The sequence below is a fragment of the Natator depressus genome, chromosome 11, assembly GCF_965152275.1.
Source record: "Natator depressus isolate rNatDep1 chromosome 11, rNatDep2.hap1, whole genome shotgun sequence".
Classification (NCBI taxonomy): Eukaryota; Metazoa; Chordata; order Testudines; family Cheloniidae; genus Natator; species Natator depressus.
Window position 1 is genome coordinate 41,702,278 of NC_134244.1, and position 23,187 is coordinate 41,725,464.

Here is a 23,187-nt window from a genome sequence, read left to right on the forward strand (position 1 = left end):
CTCATGACATATGGGGGGGGGGGGGGAATCCCACAACTGTTAAGTAAACTGCTGCATGACAACACAAGAATGAGCACTTGCCTTAACTTTCTATTGCACACAATGAGATACCTTGGAAACAGCTGAAAGAGTGAATATTCTTTTCATGTCTTGAGAAATTCTTGAACAATAACTCAACACTGTACTAGCATCTACCAACAGGGGTTCAAGATGTTTAGATAGCCCCGATTAAGTTAGATACTGCAGGAGGTCAAAAAATGTTGGCTATACACTTATGTGGAAATATGTCTGTCTGTTGTTTTAACTGGTGAAATTGCCCTCTTATGTGAAACCTCTGAAAAAATTTCAGTACAAAAATACTCTAGTCTGAAGCAGTGATTTTTATCCTGAATTATGTCAAATAATGTTTGGCATCGTTATACAAATCCTGGGGCTCTTCCAAAATTACCCCCTGCCCCTCCAAAAGTGTTACATCTCAGAAGCAAGAAGAAATAATACTCTACAGAATGTTAACACATCATGTACTGGTATTTTAAAAATATTTCTGAACAAAGGAAGTATAATTTACAAAAAGTCTAGGGCTTGTTACACAAATACAAGAAACATTCACCAACAAAAATATATCTACAAAAATACCATAATATTTATATCTAACTTACAAATATCCCCAAATCATGAATGGATTTGATGCTGTTTTGTAGGACATGACAATTTACAAGAACTGGAAAATGAAAAGTAACTTCTTAAAAAGAAAGCAATGCCTGACTGAGCCCTGGTTAAAGGTACTCAACCAAAAGGAAGATGTGTTTGCACCAGTCACCCACACTATCTATATTTTCTCTCTCTGCTTCTACTTCTGCTGTTTCTGCCTCTTTCCTTATGGTCCACTTTACTGCACCTGTCTCCACCGCTCTCTCTACATTTTTTCTCTCTGTACGCATCTGTGCTGTGGCTTCTGGTTTCATTTTTCCTGTGCCGCTCTTCACTGGGGCTTCGACTTGGTCGTCTTCTTATCTGCCTTTGCTTGTAATTGCTGTGACTTGTGCAAGAGCTTCTCCCGCTCCTCTCATCCTTGCTTTGGCTTCTGCTATCCCTCTCATTTCTTTCAGTTTCTCTCTTGTCTGTGCTCTGGTTTCTGCTTTTGGACTTTCTTTCACTCTCACAGGAGCTCCATTTGTTGTTCTCCCCAGAACTATCTTGCTTTAAAAGTCTACACTTCTCCCTATCTTTGTCCTTGTTACCGTGACTACTGGAGGGTTCTTCATAAAGTTTTTCCTTCTTAGTCTTTGTCTTCCCTTCTGAATCACTGCTGTTAGCCCCTGAAAACTTGTCTTTTTTTCTTTTCTTAGAATACATCTTCTTTTGTATGGCTTTGCTGTCAGTCTCACTATCACTGCTGCTTACTGAAGTATCACTGGAGGAGGAGGAAGAGGAGCTGATCTTATGTTTCTTGTGTTTACGTTTGCTTTTCTTCTTTTGCTGCTTTTTCTTCTTTCTGTCTTTCTTCTTTTTCTTCTCCAGACGATCCAATTTCCTTTTATTTTGAAAATAAAAAAGATCAAGCAAGCATTTAAAGATAGGTAAAATGTAGCACGACTGCCTTCTTGTGCAGTCAACACTTAAGACGATAGTACGCAGTAAACACGCAACATTTTTTTACGAAGCGTGTTGAACTTTTGGTTTTAATAAAGTATTTTTAAATTTCTGATCTCAAACTAAACTGAAGTATTTAAAATGTAGCTCCCATTTAGCCATCCCTCAGAACTACAAAGAAGTAATTTTTAATGGACCACATTTAGGAAGGTGAGGGTAAGAAATGTGAACCTGGCCCTTACAACTGGTAGTGCAACCAGTTGATGTTTTTGAGCTGGCTCTGTTGGTTTGACTCTGTAATATAACAAGGAAAATTTTCAAAGGCACAAATAGCAGTTAGGCGCCCAGCTCCCAATGGCCCTTAGTGGAAGGTAGGAGCCTATCTGCTACATGTGCCTTTCAGAATCTCCTCCCGATGTTAACAGCTTTCTGGAGAACTCTATCATCTATTCAGTCATAAACAGAGGTGTAAAATGTCTAGTCAACAGTACACTGTTCTATCAGGCAAGCAAACACATTCATTTTCATTTCAACTGCTTTTGCCCAGTTTTGTAATTTTAAGCCCTTGGTCACTCTTATTTTGTTAATTCTTATCAATGAGTCAGCCACTACATTTGACATGCTACCTAGACTGCCTTCATTGGATTTAAAACAAATTAAGAAGCTTAAAATCACTGAGGACCTAAACACTTAGCTAAACTGAAGCATTTAAAAATATACAGTAATTTAAACAGTGTGTTTGGGACATTAGAAATCCAAACAAAATTATTAAAGGTTAAATTACTGAAACCACATGCGCATGCATATATATATATATATATATATATATATATATATATATATAGTGTGTGTGTGTGTAATATATATATTACACACACACACACAATTATCCTTCATAAATAGTGTAAACTGTTTTCCTTCTTTAAAGTTAATTACACTGTTGGACCTCACAATGCTCACAGAGTGCTCTTTTAACTTTTCTTTAAGTTATTATATTTAAATAAATAAGAGTGATGTCTGTGTGGTCTATCAGCCAGTGATTCAAAATTGGTTAATAAGGACACACAAAATTAGAGAAGAAATGTAAAACCTCTTTTCCCCTTCAGCATATGAAAGCAACAAGGCAGCAGCAGAGAAAAAACAAACTTAGTTCGGAAACCACAAAAATATCCTGCACTCCCTCTGCTGGCTAATCCTAATCCTAGGGCTATGGTAAACTGTAACACCACTGCTGATACACAGAAGAAAGGTTAAGTTTAGCTCCCTTAGGAACAAAGGAAGTACGTCAAGCTTTGCCAAGTGCAAAATCAATAAGGAAAGAAATGTAATTTTCAATCTTGGAAGAGGGCATGGTAAACAATGGAGTGTAAAATATTTTAAAATAGCAATTGACATTGTCCTCTGTGAGCCGATGCATATACAAAGTTAGTGTGTGTGTCACAGCATTCAAAGTTAAATATGAAGTGAAAATAAAGCCATTAAAACTGCATTACAATTGGATTACAAAATGATGAATAAGCATGCTGCATAATACGAAGTCTGGTAGTCAAGTGTAGATTAATTTAAATTGATTTTTTTTCAGTAGATGGAAAACTGTAGTTAAAAGCTATTGGCTATATATTGCTAAACTCATAGGAATAAGTGCCATGCAACTGTGATAAAATTACCTCAGAAGTTTCTGTTTTTGTTTAGTTGACAGCGATTTTAAAAATTCAACTTCTGGGTCATCTTCTCCTTCACTTGCAACAAATTCCTATAAAGAGAAAAAGTAATAAGATACCATATCCTTAAATAAAAATAAGGTGGCATTTCAAATTCATGATTCCTGTATTAAAATATTATGAACATTAAAAGGTGTGTGAGAATTTGATTTTATGTATATGAACACACACACATACACCCCCTATATAGCAACCTTGAGAAGATAAGCAGTCAGCTTGCTACAAAGAGGGAATCTATACTGGGTTTAAAAGGAGTTGGGTGCCAGAGTACAGGAACCATATAGCACCATAATGTGAACACTATAATGTTTCCACAGGCGAAGTCATTTAGGGAAAGCTTTCCTTAGTTCTGTCTAGTGTAAGAGATGGAAGCGTTGGTTGGTGGATGGGAAACTGCAAGTCCCACTGAACCACAAAGAAATTTAGGCAAATCACTTAACCTTTTTTTACATGAGCTTACTCATTGAAAAATGGGTGTTATACCCATCCACCTCATAAGTGTGCCATAATGCTTAAATTATTGTCTGTAAAGTGCTATACAAATACAATATGTTGCAACTGTATTTTCTACCCACAACACCACCACAGTACTAAAAATCAGGTCAGATTTAAATTTAGGAATTCTTAAGACCCCCTTCCTTTCAAATTACATGCATCTGGAATGCCCAATTTCTTACTCTTCACATTTTTAATTTTAACTCATGAGCAATAACAGGGCAGAAACTAGGACATAAGTTCTCCATATGCAACTTTTCTAAAAAACTGGTGAGAACTTTGCAACACATTTAACACTAATCTTAAACTAGATTGTCTCCTGAGTACATAATTTCCTGTAAAGGCAAAGAGTGCTGCTTATGTGCATAAAAAGGGACATAAGCAGTTGTCTGTTTACTCAGGCTTTTTAGGAAGGGTTGCAAGGTACGGTCCAGTCCCTGATTCGCAAGTCATCCCGCCCCCCCGTACTTGGTTGCCTGGTAGTTCAGTTATCTTGCTATATGAGTGAGGTGGCTTTATGGTGGGCTTGCTATTTTGGATAGTGTATATAAATTATGTATTTCACATTTTTGTTAAGGCACCTACAAGTCTGAAATAGGCACTATGTGAAAGTCTAAAGAAGTATAATTACATATTTAAAGTCTTGTAAATAAAAATTATATAATAAAAATAAATTAACATAAAAAGCTTTAAAATAGAGAGAGTTATTTTTTGCATGCTTTCCTCTGGTTTCATCCAAAGCCAGTTCAGGGGTAAGCCTGCAGGCAGCAAGTATCACATCAGATGTATGTTGCAGGAGCCCAAATCATCCCTTCTGGGACATATTCAGTTTCTAGTCATCCAGAGGAGACATTTAATTTATTAAACTGTGGCCTTAAAAAATTCATTTCAGATTTGTCACTTTGGCTAAAACTAAGCAGCAAAACACAATACATTTCAAGGTATTTTCCACTGCTAGATCTATCCAGCTTTCCTATGGATATGCATATTGGAAAAATGTTAAGTCGCAATTCACAAGCAATCACATTTAGATTTACAGACATTTTCAGCTTACTGATAAAAAGATCATTACCTGTGATGGATCATTTGCAGTCAAGTTTCTCCCCAGTACATTTTGTTTCAGTGCAAACCCACTGTTTCTCATCTCCGCTATTAGCTCTGAGGGGTGCATTGATGGCCCTGTTCACAAAAATCACAGTTTGAATGTATCATTTATATCTCTACCTTTTTTGGACTCCACAGTAGGAATTCAGTTGAAATTTTGTTAAGTAAAATCACAGCTAAATCAACTCAATAATCTTCTGCTGAGCAAATAATCAGATATGATTTTTTAAAACAGCAGTCTGGAGATTCAGAATAGAAAATAATTGCATTTTTCTTTAAGTGCAAGGGGATTCTCTTCTTATGTAACTTTGTCATGTTGAAAACAATATATTTAGGTATTGTCTGGTTGTATGCTTTTGACTGTAGTACAAAAAAATATAGGAAGCCTAGAACAGACATATTAACTTAAAGACTTTTTAATACTTCCTCTCTCCAAAAGCAATAAGAAACCACACTTTTAAGAGAATATTATATCATTTTTCATAATCATACAATACACATTTTAAAACTTTCCCATACATTTTTATGATTTTGTAATTGGACTTCTCTGAAATGATTTTTAAAGAACGAATTATATACCAAAGACTGTTTTTCTTCTAAAATATAATTGAGACCAGAGGTACATAATATGCATGTACTGATCACCTTGTTTACATTTTCTTTCAGTTTTGTTTTTTTGTTTTAAATACTGACTGAGGAGAGACGGGAAACATCAACATGAGTTCTAACTCCTCAACATTTCTGTGCATGCTTGTCACTGTACAGATCAGAGCCATGGTGAGTATGCAATACCAAAAAGGCTATGTACATCTGCAAACAAAACATGTAACTATTGCCTGTGAAAGAGCTGTTATGATTTATTAGGTAAAAGACAGATTAATCATACTGATATAAGCCATTCACCAGAAATTCAACATACGTAGCATCTCAGTATGCCATCAAACCTTAAAGAAACTTACTAATATTGTAATATATTTTAATTACACAACCTGTAATGCCACATTAACAATTGGATGCAAAGGGGAAAGATTTTACTCTTCAATTTTGTCTGAAATGGTGTCTATGCTGGATACCTTTTGACTGGCATTTTCAGAGAGATGTAATAACTGAAATGGCAGACATACTCTGCAGCATAATTAGGTGCCAGTGAGATAAACAGGCCAGCAGATAATGACCTCAGAGCCAGCCCTAGGAGGGGTAGGTGCGAGCAGACCAGAGAGAGCATAATCTGGTCAAGATTCGGAAGGGATTTATAGGTCAAGAGCAGCATCTTGAGTCTGATTCTGAATGTGACAGGCAGAGAGAGTGTAACCGAGTCAGAACTGCTGCTGTAACCTTGCTCTGCTTATCCATATCTGCTCCTGATGCATAATCTTGGTACCTGCTTACACTAGATGGAAACCTAGCAACAGAATTTGGTACCAGCTGAAGTTTTAATGATGCATACAGGGAAACAAACAAAAAGGGCATTACAATAGCCTAAACAGGGCAAAACAATGACCTCAGAATGGGTGAGAGAAAGGCACACACACTAGCGCAACAGACATGAAAAGGCAGATGGCAGATTTCACCATAGCAGAGAAATCAAAATGTTTAATCAGACCAAAGCCCAGAAGGACACTTCTAAGCTAGCAAACATGAAATGTGGCTATGGAAGAGATACACCAACTGACAGAATAAAATAGTAATTCTAGAACTCCTGCCCTCTTCAGAATCTCACAGCATTTTACACACATTAATTAATTAAAACAAGTTATCCCCAGTCAGCAGATAGGAGAAAGCGGGGGGGAGGGAGAGAGAATAAATGCATGTGCTAATTTGTTTTTTATTATATAAAAAAGTCTGAAAGATTCTTAAGATTTTTTCCTTGTTTTCCTTCTTTTGCTGTAAAAATATCAGCAATTTCAAATCTTTGTCTTTCCTATTTTTGCTGGAGAACTAATGAGCTAGAGTGGGAGCTCTCTGAGCCCTCCATTCATGGGCTACATAGGGTATTCAGCCTTTTGCAAAGAGATCTCTTCTCCCAATTGCTCACCTGGAATTTGAAGTTAAATAGGTGTTAAGGGAAAAAAGAAAAAAGGCAAAAAAAAAAAATCCAGTTTTGAACAATCTGACTAAATCACTGTATTTCTCTTGGTACTTGTGATATCATGATTTTGTTAGTTACCTAGCCATCCATAAAGCAGCCTGCTATAGCTCTGTTTTTGTTGGCTCAGCTGCTGTAAGTGGCCAAAGAACTGGTTTATCTGACCCCACCAAGGAATATCCTCTTAAGGGGCTTTTCTGGCAGCACTGACCTGGTGGCATGATGCCTGTGGCACAGGGGCATGTCAGAGATGGGGGGCAGGGGAATGTGGCTGAGCTCAAAGCACTCCAACTATTCTCTAGACTGGCAGAGTGGCCCATAGGAGGTTGTTCAAAATTGCCATTAATCAGAGCAATCTTTGGGGGGTAGCTGTCTTAGGCTACAGGTATGCTCAGGATCTGAGAGGTGCAACAGAGAATTACAGCCCCCTTTCCCTCTCATCTCCTTGATCTCTTTGTTTAGGCTGTGCCTTCTAAGAGGTACTCCTGAGGGACCTCTGCACCACTGAACATGTGCAGAATTCACGTCTGGTGCAAAAAAAATTTTTCAAGCAAAATATACATTCTGCCCAAGAAGTGCTGAAGTTCTACCTTTCACCCACCACAGGCTGCTGTGGCCCCAGAACAGCCAGCAGCCAGCTGCATTCATCACAGCACCCTGCCCGCAGAGCCAGCTTAGGACAGACAGAGTGGGGCACACAGGGCTGCTGGGGTTCAGAAGGGCTAGTGGGGGGGAAAAAATGGGGAGTGCACTCATAAGCTAGTGGGGTGACAGCATTGAGCCAGGGGCTGAATGGGAGGGGTGCTGAAGGGCCACATGGGGGTGGGGTGGGGTGCAGGGACATGGGCAGATGTGCCTGCCTGAATGGGAGAGGCTCGGGATGTGGGGAGGCTCACCAACTACCTAATAATTCCTCCCTTCCCCTGCAAAAAATCCTGTTCCATACTTTTCCCACCCACACCCAGCAACCCTCCAGGTTCACTCCCACAATCCTTCCCTCTCCCTCAGGTCCTCCATTACCCCCAACTCCCACAAGCCTTTGCACTGCTTCTGAGGAGTGCAGGAAATATGTTTCTGTATTGTAGTTCAAATGAATTACTCAAAGTTCTGTATTAATATGCCTAGTAAGGAATCTATTTGTCAAAAACACATTACTTGCACCTTTTTTTTTACTTTACTTGCACTGTTACAGACATACTTGCTGACAGGTATTTTGAAATAAATTACCAAAATAATTGAAACTGGTGTGATTATATTGTGTTATTTTGACAAATAAAATAGGCAGAATTTTATAGAATTTTTCAAATTTTGTGCGCAGAATTTTGAATTTTTTGGTGCAGAATTCCCCAAGGAGTAAAGAGGTACAGTTCAGAACTGGGGCCAGAGTCTTCCAGGATTAAACTTGTTTAGTTTTAAAAGATCTCTTTGGCCTTCTTTGCATATAATAATAATTAAAAAATTACACTGTTTTCTTCTTCTGTCTAGTTGGCAGCCGGTATCAAGTGGAGTGCCCCAAGGGTCGGTCCTGGGGCCGGTTTTGTTCAATATCTTCATAAATGATCTGGAGGATGGTGTGGATTGCATCCTCAGCAAGTTTGCAGATGACAGTAAACTGGGAGGAGAGGTAGATACGCTGGAGGGTAGGGATAGGATACAGAGGGACCTAGACAAATTGGAGGATTGGGCCAAAAGAAATCTGATGAGGCTCAACAAGGACAAGTGCAGAGTCCTGCACTTAGGACGGAAGAATCCAATGCACCGCTACAGACTAGGGACTGAATGGCTCGGCAGCAGTTCTGCAGAAAAGGACCTAGGGGTTACAGTGGACGAGAAGCTGGATATGAGTCAACAGTGTGCCCTTGTTGCCAAGAAGGCCAATGGCATTTTGGGATGTATAAGTAGGGGCATTGCCAGCAGATCGAGGGACGTGATCGTCCCCCTCTATTCGACACTGGTGAGGCCTCATCTGGAGTACTGTGTCCAGTTTTGGGCCCCACACTACAAGAAGGATGTGGAAAAATTGGAAAGAGTCCAGCAGAGGGCAACAAAAATGATTAGGGGACTGGAACACATGAGTTATGAGGAGAGGCTGAGGGAACTGGGGATGTTTAGTCTACGGAAGAGAAGAATGAGGGGGGATTTGATAGCTGCTTTCAACTACCTGAAAGAGGGTTCCAAAGAGGATGGCTCTAGACTGTTCTCAGTTGTAGCAGATGACAGAACAAGGAGTAATGGTCTCAAGTTGCAGTGGGGGAGATTTAGATTGGATATTAGGAAAAACTTTTTCACTAGGAGGGTGGTGAAACACTGAAATGCGTTACCTAGGGAGGTGGTGGAATCTCCTTCCTTAGAAGTTTTTAAGGTCAGGCTTGACAAAACCCTGGCTGGGATGATTTAATTGGGGATCGGTCCTGCTTTGAGCAGGGGGTTGGACTAGATGACCTCCTGAGGTCCCTTCCAACCCTGATATTCTATGATTCTTCTTTGCATAAAAAGCTTATGGGAATATATCCTTATACTGATTTTTGTACAAAGCTCCAATTGACTTTGGTTGGAATTTAAGGCCAGAGTTGTTACTTGAGTGACTGCTCAGAATCAGATAAACCCAAAAGTGTATTTAAACATCTCTGTTCTCTAAAAGAATAAGAAAACTAACTGTATTCAGCAAGTTATTAACTTTGCTGGGAAAAATAAGAGCCCGTGGAAGGTAAACTGAAAAGAAAATGAATTAGACTAGTATGAGATTCTACTTTTTTTAAAAGAAACTATGGAGCCATGCTCATAGCTCCACCAATCTGTAATACTTTACATTGGAATCAGGATCTACTATAATTATCAGCGCTTAAAGGAGGTAAGCAACATTAGATCTATAGGTATGTTACACTGAAGTTATATCAAAGGTGCCTACAACATATGGAAAGGTTCCCTTTTTTAGTCTGTGTAAATTGAAACATATAAAATAAACATGATCCTTATTTTGCGATTCTACATAATTCTGGTTAGTGAAACTAGCTTGACCTGAAATTGACAGGTTTGCTCTGAAGACAAAGGAGAATTTTCTGCAAACTTTGAAGAAAACTGGTCAAACTAGTTATAAGTCTGTAAAAAATTATTCATTTGGAATTTTGACAAGTGTAACTGTGTTCTAGATTCCATTAGCTCAGAAATGTCTGGTTAGTACCCCTTGAAATTTCCCATATATTTAAATCTACTGCAAACTTGTGCTCAGGCTACATTTGAAGAAACTGCTCTGAAATTACAAAAACATCACTGATGATGGTTATATTTCTGATGAAAGGTTATGGCATGTGTATGACAGATAGAGTGAAACAGGATGCCGGATGTTATGACCCTGGATGGAAATGCGGAACTATGTTGCTGATTTAGCTTGTAGCTAGATGAGGTGAATTTCATTAGAATCAACTAAGGAAGAAAAAAAAGCTGAGATTCTTTAAAATGATAGAGCTAAGAGGAGGACAGGAAATCTTGTAGGGGGAAGCCCTAGGGATAAAACAGTGAAAAGAAGTTTGAGTGAGGGTTAATGGAAAACTGTAAATAGACTCCTGCCTTGAAGTTTTCTTATACACGTTACATTTCTAAAGCTGCAAAATAAAATCACACCCCAGGAACAGGAGTAAATTCTCAACAAGCCCCTGCTGTGCAAGTGTACTGTGTTGTGGGGGGACAGTGTAGGAACCTCACCCATTCACAGTATGTTACCTAATAATGGCTGGTTGCAGTGTGTGTAAGAATCCTCGCTGTAGTTGCCAGATAATGGAGAAATTTTTCTGTCTTAAAAAGGTACAGGCCTATGATTTTTGAATCTGCAGACTTGGTTCTAGTTCAGGTGTTGGTAGTGTATTTATTTAGTAATTGTAGCTGTGAGAACCAAAGACTAATTAAGTGGAGCTTGTCAGGCTTTTGGGTTGACTGGCAGGTATCCAGCCAGGTCCTCAAAGATTCTGGACACAGGTTGCTAACTGAAAGAAATGTGATTCAGTATCAGTTTTATAAATTTTATTAAAACACAAAAATAAAATGTAACCAAAACTAAACTATTATGAATAATATTAAATGAACTAGGATATATGTTTGCACAGTGCCAAGCACAATGGAGTCCTGGTCCATAACTAGGGTTCCTGGTAGCTACAGCAATACATAAAAAAAAAATAATAAAGCAATACAACTATCAAATCAATATCAAAATTAACAAACTGGCCTCAATATTGGACTGCAGTTAAATCATCCATCCTTACAAATTCTAAGACAGAGTCCGAGAAGGTGGCTGTTTGGTTATAAATCCCAACTAAAGAATCTAACCAATGTCTATCAGGTTTATAATTTGAGTGGTTAAAAAGCTTAATACTGAAAGCAAATTGTTCTCTAGTGTCTGGAACAGTCAGAGTCAATTAAAAAGCTTCCTCCTTAGATTTTAAATTTCTGTGAGCTGGCTCACCCTTTCTGCCCTTCTCCCCTCCACTCCTGCCTGGAGATATTAGAATACAGACTTTAACACCACACTCTTGATAAGGAAAAGTTTGAAACTACCAGAAGTTACAGGTGACAATCTCAAGTCTCAGGATTTTTAAACATCAACCACACTCTAATGACTAACTTAATGAGACAAAAGTTAGGGCTGTTGCCAGACACCTTCCCCAGGTGGACTTTATGGGCTATCTGACTCTCTGAAAAGGAGCCGAATCTACAGTTAAGTAGCCAAGCAGTGATATTTTGCTAGCACAGTGCTTCTCGCTAGCAGACCTTCTTTGGGTGCAGGGAGACTGATCAAAGGCCGGAGTGGCCTCTTTGTTGGTGCTTGTGACTTCATCTCATCAAAGTCACTGGCCTTATAGGATCTGCGACGTCACTCTTATCCCTCAAGTAGCTTGTTGACCTGAAAGTCTAGGGGTGTCAGCTTTACCCTTGATTCTTATGGTTGGCAAGCTTTGCTCACTCCTCCTTGCAACATCTTCCCCCAAGGACTTTGGACAAGTCCAGTGTAAAAGCTATTTTGAAGCCCTGCAACTTGATCCAATTACATTTGAATTTGGCCATCCTTAGTGATAATCAACTTGGAAAAGTTCCACTTAAATCAGCAATTTAAAATATATTTGATGTTTGCAAACCAGAGACTGACATCAGCAACTCCTCAAACTATATCAAAAATCTGGATACAAATGACCACTTTGGAGGAAGTTGGCATGGAAGTTGGGTGAAAAGGTCCTGTGTGTCACCAGTTTATGGAAAGTTAGACATAAAAATCCTATAAAAAGAGCTGATTGCTAAGACCCTTTTTCAATAGTCACTCAACGTTCATCTATCAGCAAAATTGAAAATAACATCAAACAATGATCTGTTTCATCATTGCCATTTTTTATTCTTCTTAAAACAAAGCAATTACAGTACCTCAACTATTATTGAACTGGGCAAACAGCTTGTTTTCTGGAATCTACATCTTAACAGAGATAAGTTACATAAAAACTTTTGAAGACACCCATTTAAGAAATAAAAATTGTAAATTTCTATAAAGGTCTGTATCGCCATAAAAGCGATTGTCCTCATATAGCAAGCAGGTCATTGCAGAACGGTACCAGACTTTTTTCCTCTATATGATGACAATTGGCTAAACAGTTCAGCTTTATGCATAATTAAAATTACATTATGGAGTCACACAGAAGAAGCTCCATAGTTTAAGACGCATCCAGAGATCCAACACAAGACCCTTATTTTCATGATCCTAATAACTGTGCAAGGAGAAACTATTTCTAGCTAAGTCTCCTGTGATGTGTCAGAGTAACCCTCCCATGGAAAGGGCGAGGTAAAGGGTTACTGAGTGCAGGGGAACTTAGGTTGTGAGCATGTCCTAAGATGGGGTCCAAAGCTACATTGACCCAGATAGCTCTGCTTTGCTCTCTGCGCCCTCCAGCCTACCTTAGAATACCTCCATGGTTGCTCAGCCTGCCTAACTGGTGAGTCATGGAGGCAGGCCAGCAGCATCAAAGAATGGAAATAGCTGAGGGAACTTGACAGTTCTATCAGCTTTTCTTTGTAGGGCTCAAGCAGCCGGTTATGGCAAATAAGAGAAATAACTCAAACATTTTAAAATAAAACATACAGTGTGGCCTACATCTGAGCTGTCATGTGAATGAATGTGTGAAGTTTGGGGCAACTGCGATAAAGCTAGTGCAGCCTGAAAACATTTCAGGTGAAATTTCAAAATGGGCTTATTTCTGAAATGTTTCTTCTGCTAAAGTTACTATTTGAGAAAAAAAATACAGACAATTCAGTTGGCCCAGAAAAAGTTAGAGTATTAAATGTGGAAACTGAAATCATTTAATAAAGTGTGAAATGAGAGATTTTAGTCCCATTTAATTCAGTTAAATTGATCTCAATTAAATATCAGGAGAAATCTGAATGCTCTGTTATGGTTGCACTCAGATTGTACTTCAATCTGATGATCTCTATTAAACAACAAAGGTAAAAAAAAAAATCCTATATTTCACTTGCTACAGGTCTAAATTACAAGTTCTCTCATTCCCCATTTAGGCCTCTCCCCTTCCATACACAAGAAGACTGGAAGTTACGTCTGAAACTATTTCCTTTTAGGTCCTGTCCACACTATGGCTGAAGTCACACAGCCAACAACTGTATTTAGTACACAGTAGTTGCTTTCATGGTTTCCACTAACAAATGTGGGCAGGGATTTCTCTCTCATTAGAATAATGCTGGCTAAAGTGTAGACCTACATTTAAGTGGTCTAAAGCATGGTTTTCAAATTCTCCCCAATGGTGGTGGAAAATTAAATAAAATATAGCGGTTGCTAGAATAGTCCAAACTGTAGCATGGACAAAATCAATCTTCTGGTCACTAGTGACTACCAAAACAGCACTTTGTTATTTCTCCTATCTGCTCCTGATGCACTGTCTTGATAATACCTGCTTAGTTTACTGACAAAAGCTTTCATTTCTGCCAGCACTGCAGAAGACCAAGCTGAATTGTTCTGCTACATGCAATCAATTAAGTTACCAACTAAGTTTTGATTCTAGACTACCTATTGAAAGTGTTGAGGTAAGAGGCAGTGAAAGCATAACTCATTCCCATCAGAGGCAGGGGCAGAATACAGTAACTGATTTTCAGACATCATGTTATGCTTGCATAGTAGTGGCATTTACTGAATCTTGTTTTGATTCAGAACAGACAATTTGATAGGGAAGTCACTGATCATAGGCTAACAGGTGTCATTTTTACAGTCACTTTTCTAACATTAGCCACATTTTAGTGCACCCTAGTTGTTTGCATATAATGCAGGTTTTACCAAAGCACAGATTGTTTAGATTAGACCATGAAATTCAGATCCAAACCCTTCCTCAAGTTTGGGAGTGGAAGTTGTACAGATCCAGAGTGCCGAACTAGAAACAGACTAGTGTGGCAATGCTGACTTCACACAGGTGAAGGGAGCTGGAATGGGGGTTCTGGTTTGGGACAGTTTCTAGTTTAAATGTGTGTTCTTTTTACTCTAAAAGGAACAACCCTAAGATCCATCATTACAGAGCCTCCACAGATATATGCTGATGGATCTATGAGATAGTATCGTTTGAATAATGCATTATTTTTGGAATAACGTTTGGCAAAAAGCAAACTGTCTACTCTCTCCTATCCAAAGAGGACCTGAGATTACATGCTACTGTAATATTTCCAAAATTGTATTTTTCAGATGGAATAAACCTACAGCACTGTTCTACTTTGCTTCCTATGCAGCAGTCATTCTAAGAACATGCTCTTATATTTCACTGAGGGAAACTGATAACTATCATCAATCAAGCTTTAGACCTGGTCCCTCTAGCAACTTCTAAAGAAAAGACAAGGGATTTACTGGATTACCTATTCAATGTAAACTCTGCAACCTATGTTTACAAACCAGACAATCCTACTGGTCAAAAACTACATAGCGAAGCGTAGGAGTCCCTGGACTGGATTGCAATGGGAAGAAGTATTTAGTTGTGCAGGTCACCAGGATGAGCTGATCATATTATTTTCAGATCTGAAGTCACAAAGTCTTGCTGTTCTGGGTGACTTAATTGACTATAAGAAAAGGAGTACTTGTGGCACCTTAGAGACTAACACATTGATTTGAGCATAAGCTTTCATGAGCTACAGCTCACTTCTTCGGATGCAACTGTAGCTCACGAAAGCTTATGCGCAAATAAATTTGTTAGACTCTAAGGTGCCACAAGTACTCCTTTTCTTTTTGCAGATAGAGACTAACATGGCTGCTACTCTGAAACCTTAATCGACTATGAAGACAAGCTCTTCTAGATTGACTCAAGAGCTCTTAACAACCAAGGGCTGTCTCTTTGGTGGGCTTTCACTGAATATACCTAGTTGGCCCCACAGTGGATTTATTTTGGAGTTTGAATTAGAGATCCAGAACACTGCTTCCTATGGTTGGCGGTCAGGGCTCACAGTCTGAGGTGGAAGACCTGTTTTAATTGGTCTGTCCTTGGAGATGAAAGAAAATTAGCTAGATTTTAAAATTCTTGGAGGAAGTATACTGTAAAAACCAATGAATTATTCTACCCAACAGGTTTTTGGAACACACTTTTTCAGTCTCTACCACTAAATACTCTCAAATGTCCCCCTCCCTTTGTGTCACTGGAGAAAGAAGAAAGTTGAGCACCAGTGGTGGAAATCAGAAACTGAGCTTGATCACAGGACAGAATTTTTGAATTTAGGTCATGGCTGTGACTGAGATAAAAGCAGAGCTCTTTTTCACTCCACCACAAGGACAATGAAGTCCCAGTCAGCGGAAACATTCCATGTCAAGACAACCTAATGTATCTCGGCTACTTCCACTAATACAGAGTTGAGCATTTCTCACTCAACTTTTCTACTACTTCACAGAGAAGACTGATTGAGTTCAGATGAGACATGCACTTTGATGGAGTAATTTTCATACCCACTGTGGGGGAAAATAGTAAGTGCAACATCTTCTATCCTTGACTTTAAATTAGTTTTATCCTTTGCAGTCCTGAAAGTGCTTCATGAAGTTCAGATTAGGGCCTCTATTTGGGTCAGTGTCTCTCATGCGTGGTTAAACGGAGTGGGATGGTACTGACACTATTATTGGTGGAGCTAGTCAGTGCTTCTTTGGGGGAGAGCAGAATGGCAAAATTTCTTCAATAAGCAGTTATTAGGGGGCTATTGTTTAAGAAACTGTCTCTTGATGCAGATAATCTTGACAATAATTGCCCTGTCTCACCTTCCTTTTTTGGGGAAGATTACTGTGAAGGTTTTGGCCAAACAGATTTGCCAATACCTGGAGTATTCTGATACCATGGAATCCTTTCAAAGTGGTTTCAGATGTGGCTAAGTTACGGAGGCAACTCTGAGGATTTTCCTCCTGGCAATAGACAAAGATGAAATATCTGTGGAGATTGTGGAGTCAGGTAGAGACAAGTCAATGGGACATATGTTTTTAACTCACTTTTGAAAATCCCATCCTCTATTCCAGGGGTGGGCAAATGATTTGGCCTGATGGCCACATCTGGGTATGGAAGTTGTATGGCGGGCCATGAATGCTCATGAAATTGGGGGTTGGGGTGTCGGAGGGGGTGAGGACTCTGGCTAGGGGTGCAGGCTCTGGGGTAGAACCAGAAATGAGGAGTTCAGGGTTCAGGAGGGGGCTCCGGGCTGGGGCAGGGGTGCGGGTGGGGGGGGTGAGGGCTCCAGCTGGGGGTGCAGGAGGGTGGGACCGAGGGGTTCAGAGAGCAGGAGGGGGATCAGAGCTAGGGCAGAAGGGTCGGGGCACTGGAAGGGATCAGGAGTGTAGGCTCTGGGCAGCGCTTACCTCAAGCAGCTCCGGGAAGCAGCACCATGTCCCCCCTATGGCTCCTACGTGGAGGTGCGGCCAGGAGGCTGTGCGAGTTGCCCCATCTGCAGGCGCTGCCCCTGCAGCTCCCATTGGCTGTGGTCGCCGGCCAATGAGAGCTGTGGGGGCGGTGCTTGGGGAGGGGGCAGTGTGTGGAGCCCCCTGGCTGCCCCTACACGTAGGAGCCGAAGGAGGGACATGCTGCTGCTGCCATGAGCAGCGCGGAGCCACGACACATGTGGAGTGGAGCAAGCCCTGGACCCTGCTCCCCAGCAGGAGCTCGAGGGCCGGATTTAAATGTCTGAAGGGCTGCATCTGGCCCCCGGGCCGTAGTTTGCCCACCACTGCTCTATTCCCTTCTCTCAGAGAAGGCCCAGATAATACATTGGGCAATTGTTCCTCTGTCCCAAGCATTCTCTTGCATGGGGTGCTGAAGATTCTAGCCTGTTAGGTTTCCTGTTCAATGTACAAGTAAAATCACTCCTATAGCAAGAAGGTTTGGGCTGCAATGACACCAAACTGCTAATTACACTCAGTCCCTCTTTTTAATATCAGACCTCAACAGGGCAGTGGCTCAGCTCTCTCAGCGTATGTCTGAGACTGGGTCCTTGATGAGGCTCAATTCACAGAAGATGGTGGCTGACAGGAGGAAACATCCAGGAGATGACAGAGTTGATTTCTTGAAAGAGAGGGGATTTGCTCACCTTTTGTCATAAAGACACAAACTGGGTGGGTGAAGCCCCGTTGGATCTCTGACTGCTTTTATAAGGCCAGGTAACAGCTTTGGTCAGAAGTGCTAATTGTCATCTACTTTCTGAGACAGTTTTTTCCATTCTGATGCAGACCTTGCCATGATGATCCGTGTGTATGTCATCTCTAGAATCGATTATTTATCAACAAAGCTTCCCTTAACTCTTTCTCTCAGATTTCATCCACTATGGAATGTGGCTGCCCACTTAGTGGTGCTTCTCACTGGCTTCAAATTTGCTTCTGGATGCAATTGACAGCAATGGTTTGGTTGTTTTCAAACTGTGATCAGTGTAACGCCAGTTATCGGGGGGGGGGGGGGGGGGAACACCTGACAAATGAAACATTAACAGAACCAAGCAGTAGAGAACTGTTGGGCTTGGGGAGAGAGGATATTTGCTATCTTACAAAACAGTAACCAAGATAATGAGGAGGTTAAACCAGTGGTCTGCATGGCTTGGGTCGGAGTCCTGGTTACCTGAGTGACTACCCATCCTTACATTATATTATGGCAACTGAGATCAGCTGAGGCACTTGAGCTAACAATCCCCTTGATTTAAAGACTAAAGACGTGGTATTTTCAATGAGGGAACCTCTACACTGCTCACTTCTCCCCCAGGTTGGTTTGACAAGAGTACAAGGCCAATATAATCAGCCGTGCTTTTGCCAAACACTATATTTGGGAGGATATTCAAGGTTTCTCTTTTTTGAGGGGCAAGGAAATGGTCTTATTGACATAAAGTTCTGTTATTGTATTTAACAATAAACATGCCTTCAGTGAATTCACCCATGCTTTTATAAAAGCAAAGTATATTTAATACCCATAAACCATAATATTGAGAATTTTGAAGCATGAACTTGGGATTAATCTAAAATCTGATTGGTGCCCAGGCTAAGTGAAAATTTTGGTGGGATCCTACTGTTTACAATCAAAGTGCTCTCAGCTGCAGATCTTTAAGGAGGGTTTTATTTGCTATGCATTTTCTGATGGTACCTAAATACAGATGACTATTTACACGAATTTTCGTGATAGTCACATTAAACAACTCTTTCTTAATAAAACGCTATCCTAGATTAAGTAGAGCACAGAATTAAGTTCTGCTTTCCTATTGCATGCTAACTGATTTTTATCTGCTAGGAAACAAAAATTGGGTATTAAAAGCACCATGTTGTTCACTGCTTTCTGGAGCACTCAGAGTTTCACTTCTCTAATGATGCTTCTACATTTTTTGAAGAAATTGAGCCAGTCGTGATTCTTCCTACTATCTCTAACCATTTTCATTCCAAAACTACTTATTACCCTATCGCAGGTGTGTGAAGGCACCCATTTTTTCCAATGAAATTAAATGCTAATTTATATTACATGCCATGACCACAGCCTGGGAGTCATCCAAATATGAAACTAACTCTGGTGTTTTATTATAACCTCTTGTTCCTCTAAAAGTAAATTCCATTACCGAATTTATATGGCATATTTTAAATCTGTGTACACCACTTTCTGTAAGTGACATTTTGGAATGAACAAATATTAAAACATTATGAAATAGTTCCAGGATTGTGAACAGACCACTGATGTATTCAGAAATTAAAAGCTGCTGTTTGAACTCCATAAAGCATCAAAAGAACAAATAATTGACAGATGCTGGTAGCTAATTAGAAAAATAAGGGTTGTATAAAATCAAGCAAACTTTTGGCGGCTAGCTGTACTTTTGTGTATAATTATTAAATACAAATACATATACACACAGAATACCAATTTGTAATCACAACTGATATATATTATATTGCATATAATTTTTACCTTATCTTGATTATGAACCTTAGAAGTTATGCTTGTATCAGTAAAAAACATTCTAAACCAGACTAGCCTGAAGAAGCATTTTGATTGCCTAATTTAACTTTGTAAAGGAGTAGTAAATCTTATAGTTGGTCTCTGTAAACCTCACAGCTGGAACATTCTAACACTACCTTGCAGTTTCCAGTGATCAAAGTAAGTTACTTTATATATCAAACTAAGAATTTCATAATGGAAATAATGCAACATCAGGGGGTGCAGTTACCATGAAATAATTACACTCCTGGGAGATTACAGATAAGGCTGTACCCCAGGGGTGTGATTATCCCATGATAACCACATCCACTGAAATTGCCTTATTGCAAAAATAATCTCTATTCACTGGTGAAATATTATTCAATAAGTTTTTTTTTTTTTAATCTTGAATCACCAACTGAGTATGTACAATGGTCTGTACACAAAGAAAAATAAAATGAAACTAACTCAGTACTGGGTTATTGTTTTCTTGTGTGCTGCAGTGTAGCCCTACATTTTGGATCTTGAGAAACAGCTGTCTCCCCTCACAGAACAGGACTCTGATTAGCAGTAGACATGTGCTTTAATCTGTATAGGCCCAATCCTGCAGCAATTCCACATGTGAAATCCTCACTCAAGTCAATGGGAAGTCCATACATGGAGCAGATACGGTATCCAGTCCGAAAGAGCAATGCAAGTCTGTTTGTATGTAAAGAGCAAGATAAGTCCAATAAGCGGTATGTTCCTTAACATACCACTACCAAAGGCCCAAATGCTTTTTTGTTAACTATTAAAACAATTTCCGTTTTTGCAAGAGCGATAGTTATTGTTGTTGAATTGCAACTTAATACGTCACACTTGCATAGTGCTTTTTATGTATAAAATGTTTTCCAAACATTATTGAATCAGTCCTCACAACACCACTATGAGCTAGGTAAATAGGATCCCAGTTCTATATCGATGGGGAAACTGAAGCAAAGATTTTAAATGACTTGACCACACAGTCATAATCTCCTTTTCATTCACTTGCAACTCGAAAATTCTCTTTGAGGCTGAAAATAGTCTCAGCCTAGAGGAGAAGCTTTTTGGGGTTTTACTGTGAAGGGGCAGCTGGGGTGGAGGACTGAGGATGAGATGTGAAATTCCCATTCACCTATTTTGGGGATGGGGCAGAGGAAACAATTTAAAAAAAAAAAAAAAAGGAAAAAGTTAACACTGTACAAAATACCTAAAACGAAAACCATAAATTTCTCATGAGCCTGTTTAGACATAAGAATATAAGAATGGCCATACTGGGTCAGACCAATGGTCCATCTAGCTCAATGTCCTGTCTTCTGACAGTGGCCGGCACCGCACACTTCAGAGGGAATGAACAGAACATGGCAATTATCGAGTGATCCATCCCACCACACAGTCCCACCTAAACTAATTAATGGTAAAACCATTTTGTTGCGTGCTCAACAAAAAGCAACATTCTAGAAAAGTTATTTATACACACACACACAAAATTCAGTACAGGCAATTAAAAGTTACATGCACTGTCCTTAAACATCTAAAGAACAAAGTGAGTAGGATTTTAAAAAGAAACTTCTAGCAGCAGACTACCCTAAAACTGTCAACAAGACATCAGAAATAGCTGAAATGTGAGAAATTATGCTTGACAGCAGATCATCATGAAGTATAGCATTTATAGTTCTGCTCATCTCCTTGCCTCAGTCTCTTCAACAAGATCCACCCAGCACCGCCTGAATGAAAACTTTTGCAGTATTTAAATTGTAAATAAATAATTTTGGCTTTCAGTGAGATTTAGGAGCATTAGACACTTTTCAAAATTTTACCCTTAGACTTTATCAGACATAGAACTAACATTTCAAAGAACATGATATTTGAAACAAAAACAGACAGTCCTCCATTAAAGCTGAGGGGCATCTTAACATGGTAGTCTAGTCATCAAATATTCCTCTCTACTTGGTTTCCCAATAAGGACAAACCTTTGAGCAAGTGCAGTGTTCAAAATTTCTCTTAAATAAGGCAAGCACCATCACTATGTCCATCCAGTAAAAGTTTGGTAGTGATATATTGCTACCACTTCATTTGACACAGTTGGCCTGGAAAGGAAATATTTGTCCTGTGTTTAAGAGCCCTTATACTTTGCAGAACTTTAAAGACTTTCGGACTAGGTTATAACATGATTGATTTCATACACAGCAACATGATTATCACATGGTTGCTAATCATGTGGTTGTAGTATATTTCAACCCTTCTTCTGAGCAGGCTGTAAACAGATTAACACCACTGATCTACTTGATAGACAGGACAAGGCAGGGCATCGCTTATCTTACCATGAACCCAAGGTACGTCTACATTTGAGCTGGGAGGTGCATTTCCCAGCTCATGTAGATTTACACTATCTAGCTCTGCTCAAACTGGTGGAGAGGGGACTTAAACTGGGAGTCTCCTGCCTCCCATGTGAGTGCTAACCCACCAGGCTACAGAGTGACTCTAGTATTCTCTCTCTTTGGCGCAATGATTCTTTCATTATTTATTCAGAGTGGAAGAGCTTCACATGGGGCCAGAGACCAAGCATGACAGTAACTCTAGCTGGTGGTTAGAGCACTCAGCTGGGAGGCAGGGGACACAGAATCCACTTTGCCTGCTCCAAATACTTATTTTATGTTTTTAATTATTTACCCAGAGGGGAACAGCTTCAACAGAAGAGACTGAGAACTGAGTAAGGGTCTCAAGTTGCAGTGGGGGAGGTTTAGGTTGGATATTAGGAAAAACTTTTTCACTAGGAGGGTGCTGAAGCACTGGAATGCGTTACCTAGGTTGGTGGTGGAATCTCCTTCCTTTGAGATTTTTAAGGTCAGGCTTGACAAAGCCTTGGCTGGGATAATTTAGTTGGGGATTGGTCCTGCTTTGAGCAGGGGGTTGGACTAGATGACCTCCTGAGGTCCCTTCCAACCCTGATATTCTATGATTCTATGATCTTATACAGTGGCTAGGACACTGACCCAAGAGGTGGCAGATCCTCGTTCAAAACCCTTCTCCCCTTCAGATGGAGGGCAAACTTGCACCAAGAGTCTCCCCATTCCAAGTGGCACCTTAGAGACTAACAAATTTATTTGAGCATAAGCTTTCGTGAGCTACAGCTCACTTCATTGGATGCATTCAGTGGAAAATACAGTGGGAAGATTTATATACACATATATATATATAAATGTGTATATAAATCTCCCCACTGTATTTTCCACTGAATGCATCCGATGAAGTGAGCTGTAGCTCACGAAAGCATATGCTCAAATAAATTTGTTAGTCTCTAAGGTGCCCAAGTCCTCCTTTTCTTTTTGTGGATACAGACTAACATGGCTGCTACTCTGAAACCCATTCCAAGTGCGTACCCTAACCACTGAGCTAAAAGTTATGAAGGAGGTCCTCCGCCTCTTCCTTCCCTGGCATTTTGTATAAGCTTCTCTGTAGGATCCAATCAGATAGACAAGGTCTGAGCACATTTACTGGATCAGGAATTGCAGGCACATTAGGAAAAGCAATGCGTATCTTCCCCTGGTTCACGCATCACTCTGAATCTTAGGTGCCTGGCATGGGGCTGCAGTGTGCACGCTCAGAGGCAGATGCACAGGCACTTAGGGAACTTTTACTGCAAAAATTTGGGCACCAGGTGAGTTTACAGAATTTGAAGGTAGGTAAGTGGAGGCTTTGCGAATCCCAGCGGGGCCTGATTCTGCGATTTAGGTGCCTAAAG

The 23,187-nt window shown here is 39.9% G+C and overlaps 1 protein-coding gene across 2 annotated transcripts in view; it reads right to left on the reverse strand.

Moving 5' to 3' along the window:
* Positions 1-222: 222 nt before the first annotated feature.
* The window catches only part of CIRSR (corepressor of RBPJ and splicing regulator), a 43,515-nt gene continuing 20,550 nt past the window's right edge, over positions 223-23,187 (reverse strand). Inside the window, exons 8-10 of one of the 2 annotated variants that reach the window (XM_074967609.1) lie at positions 4,882-4,988; positions 3,261-3,346; positions 223-1,534 (exon numbers count right to left, since the gene is read on the reverse strand). In XM_074967609.1, the coding sequence (XP_074823710.1) occupies positions 826-1,534; positions 3,261-3,346; positions 4,882-4,988 (902 nt within the window). In that variant the 3' untranslated portion in view covers positions 223-825. The remainder of the gene's footprint in view (positions 1,535-3,260; positions 3,347-4,881; positions 4,989-23,187) is intronic. The other variant, XM_074967608.1, reaches the window with a different exon arrangement.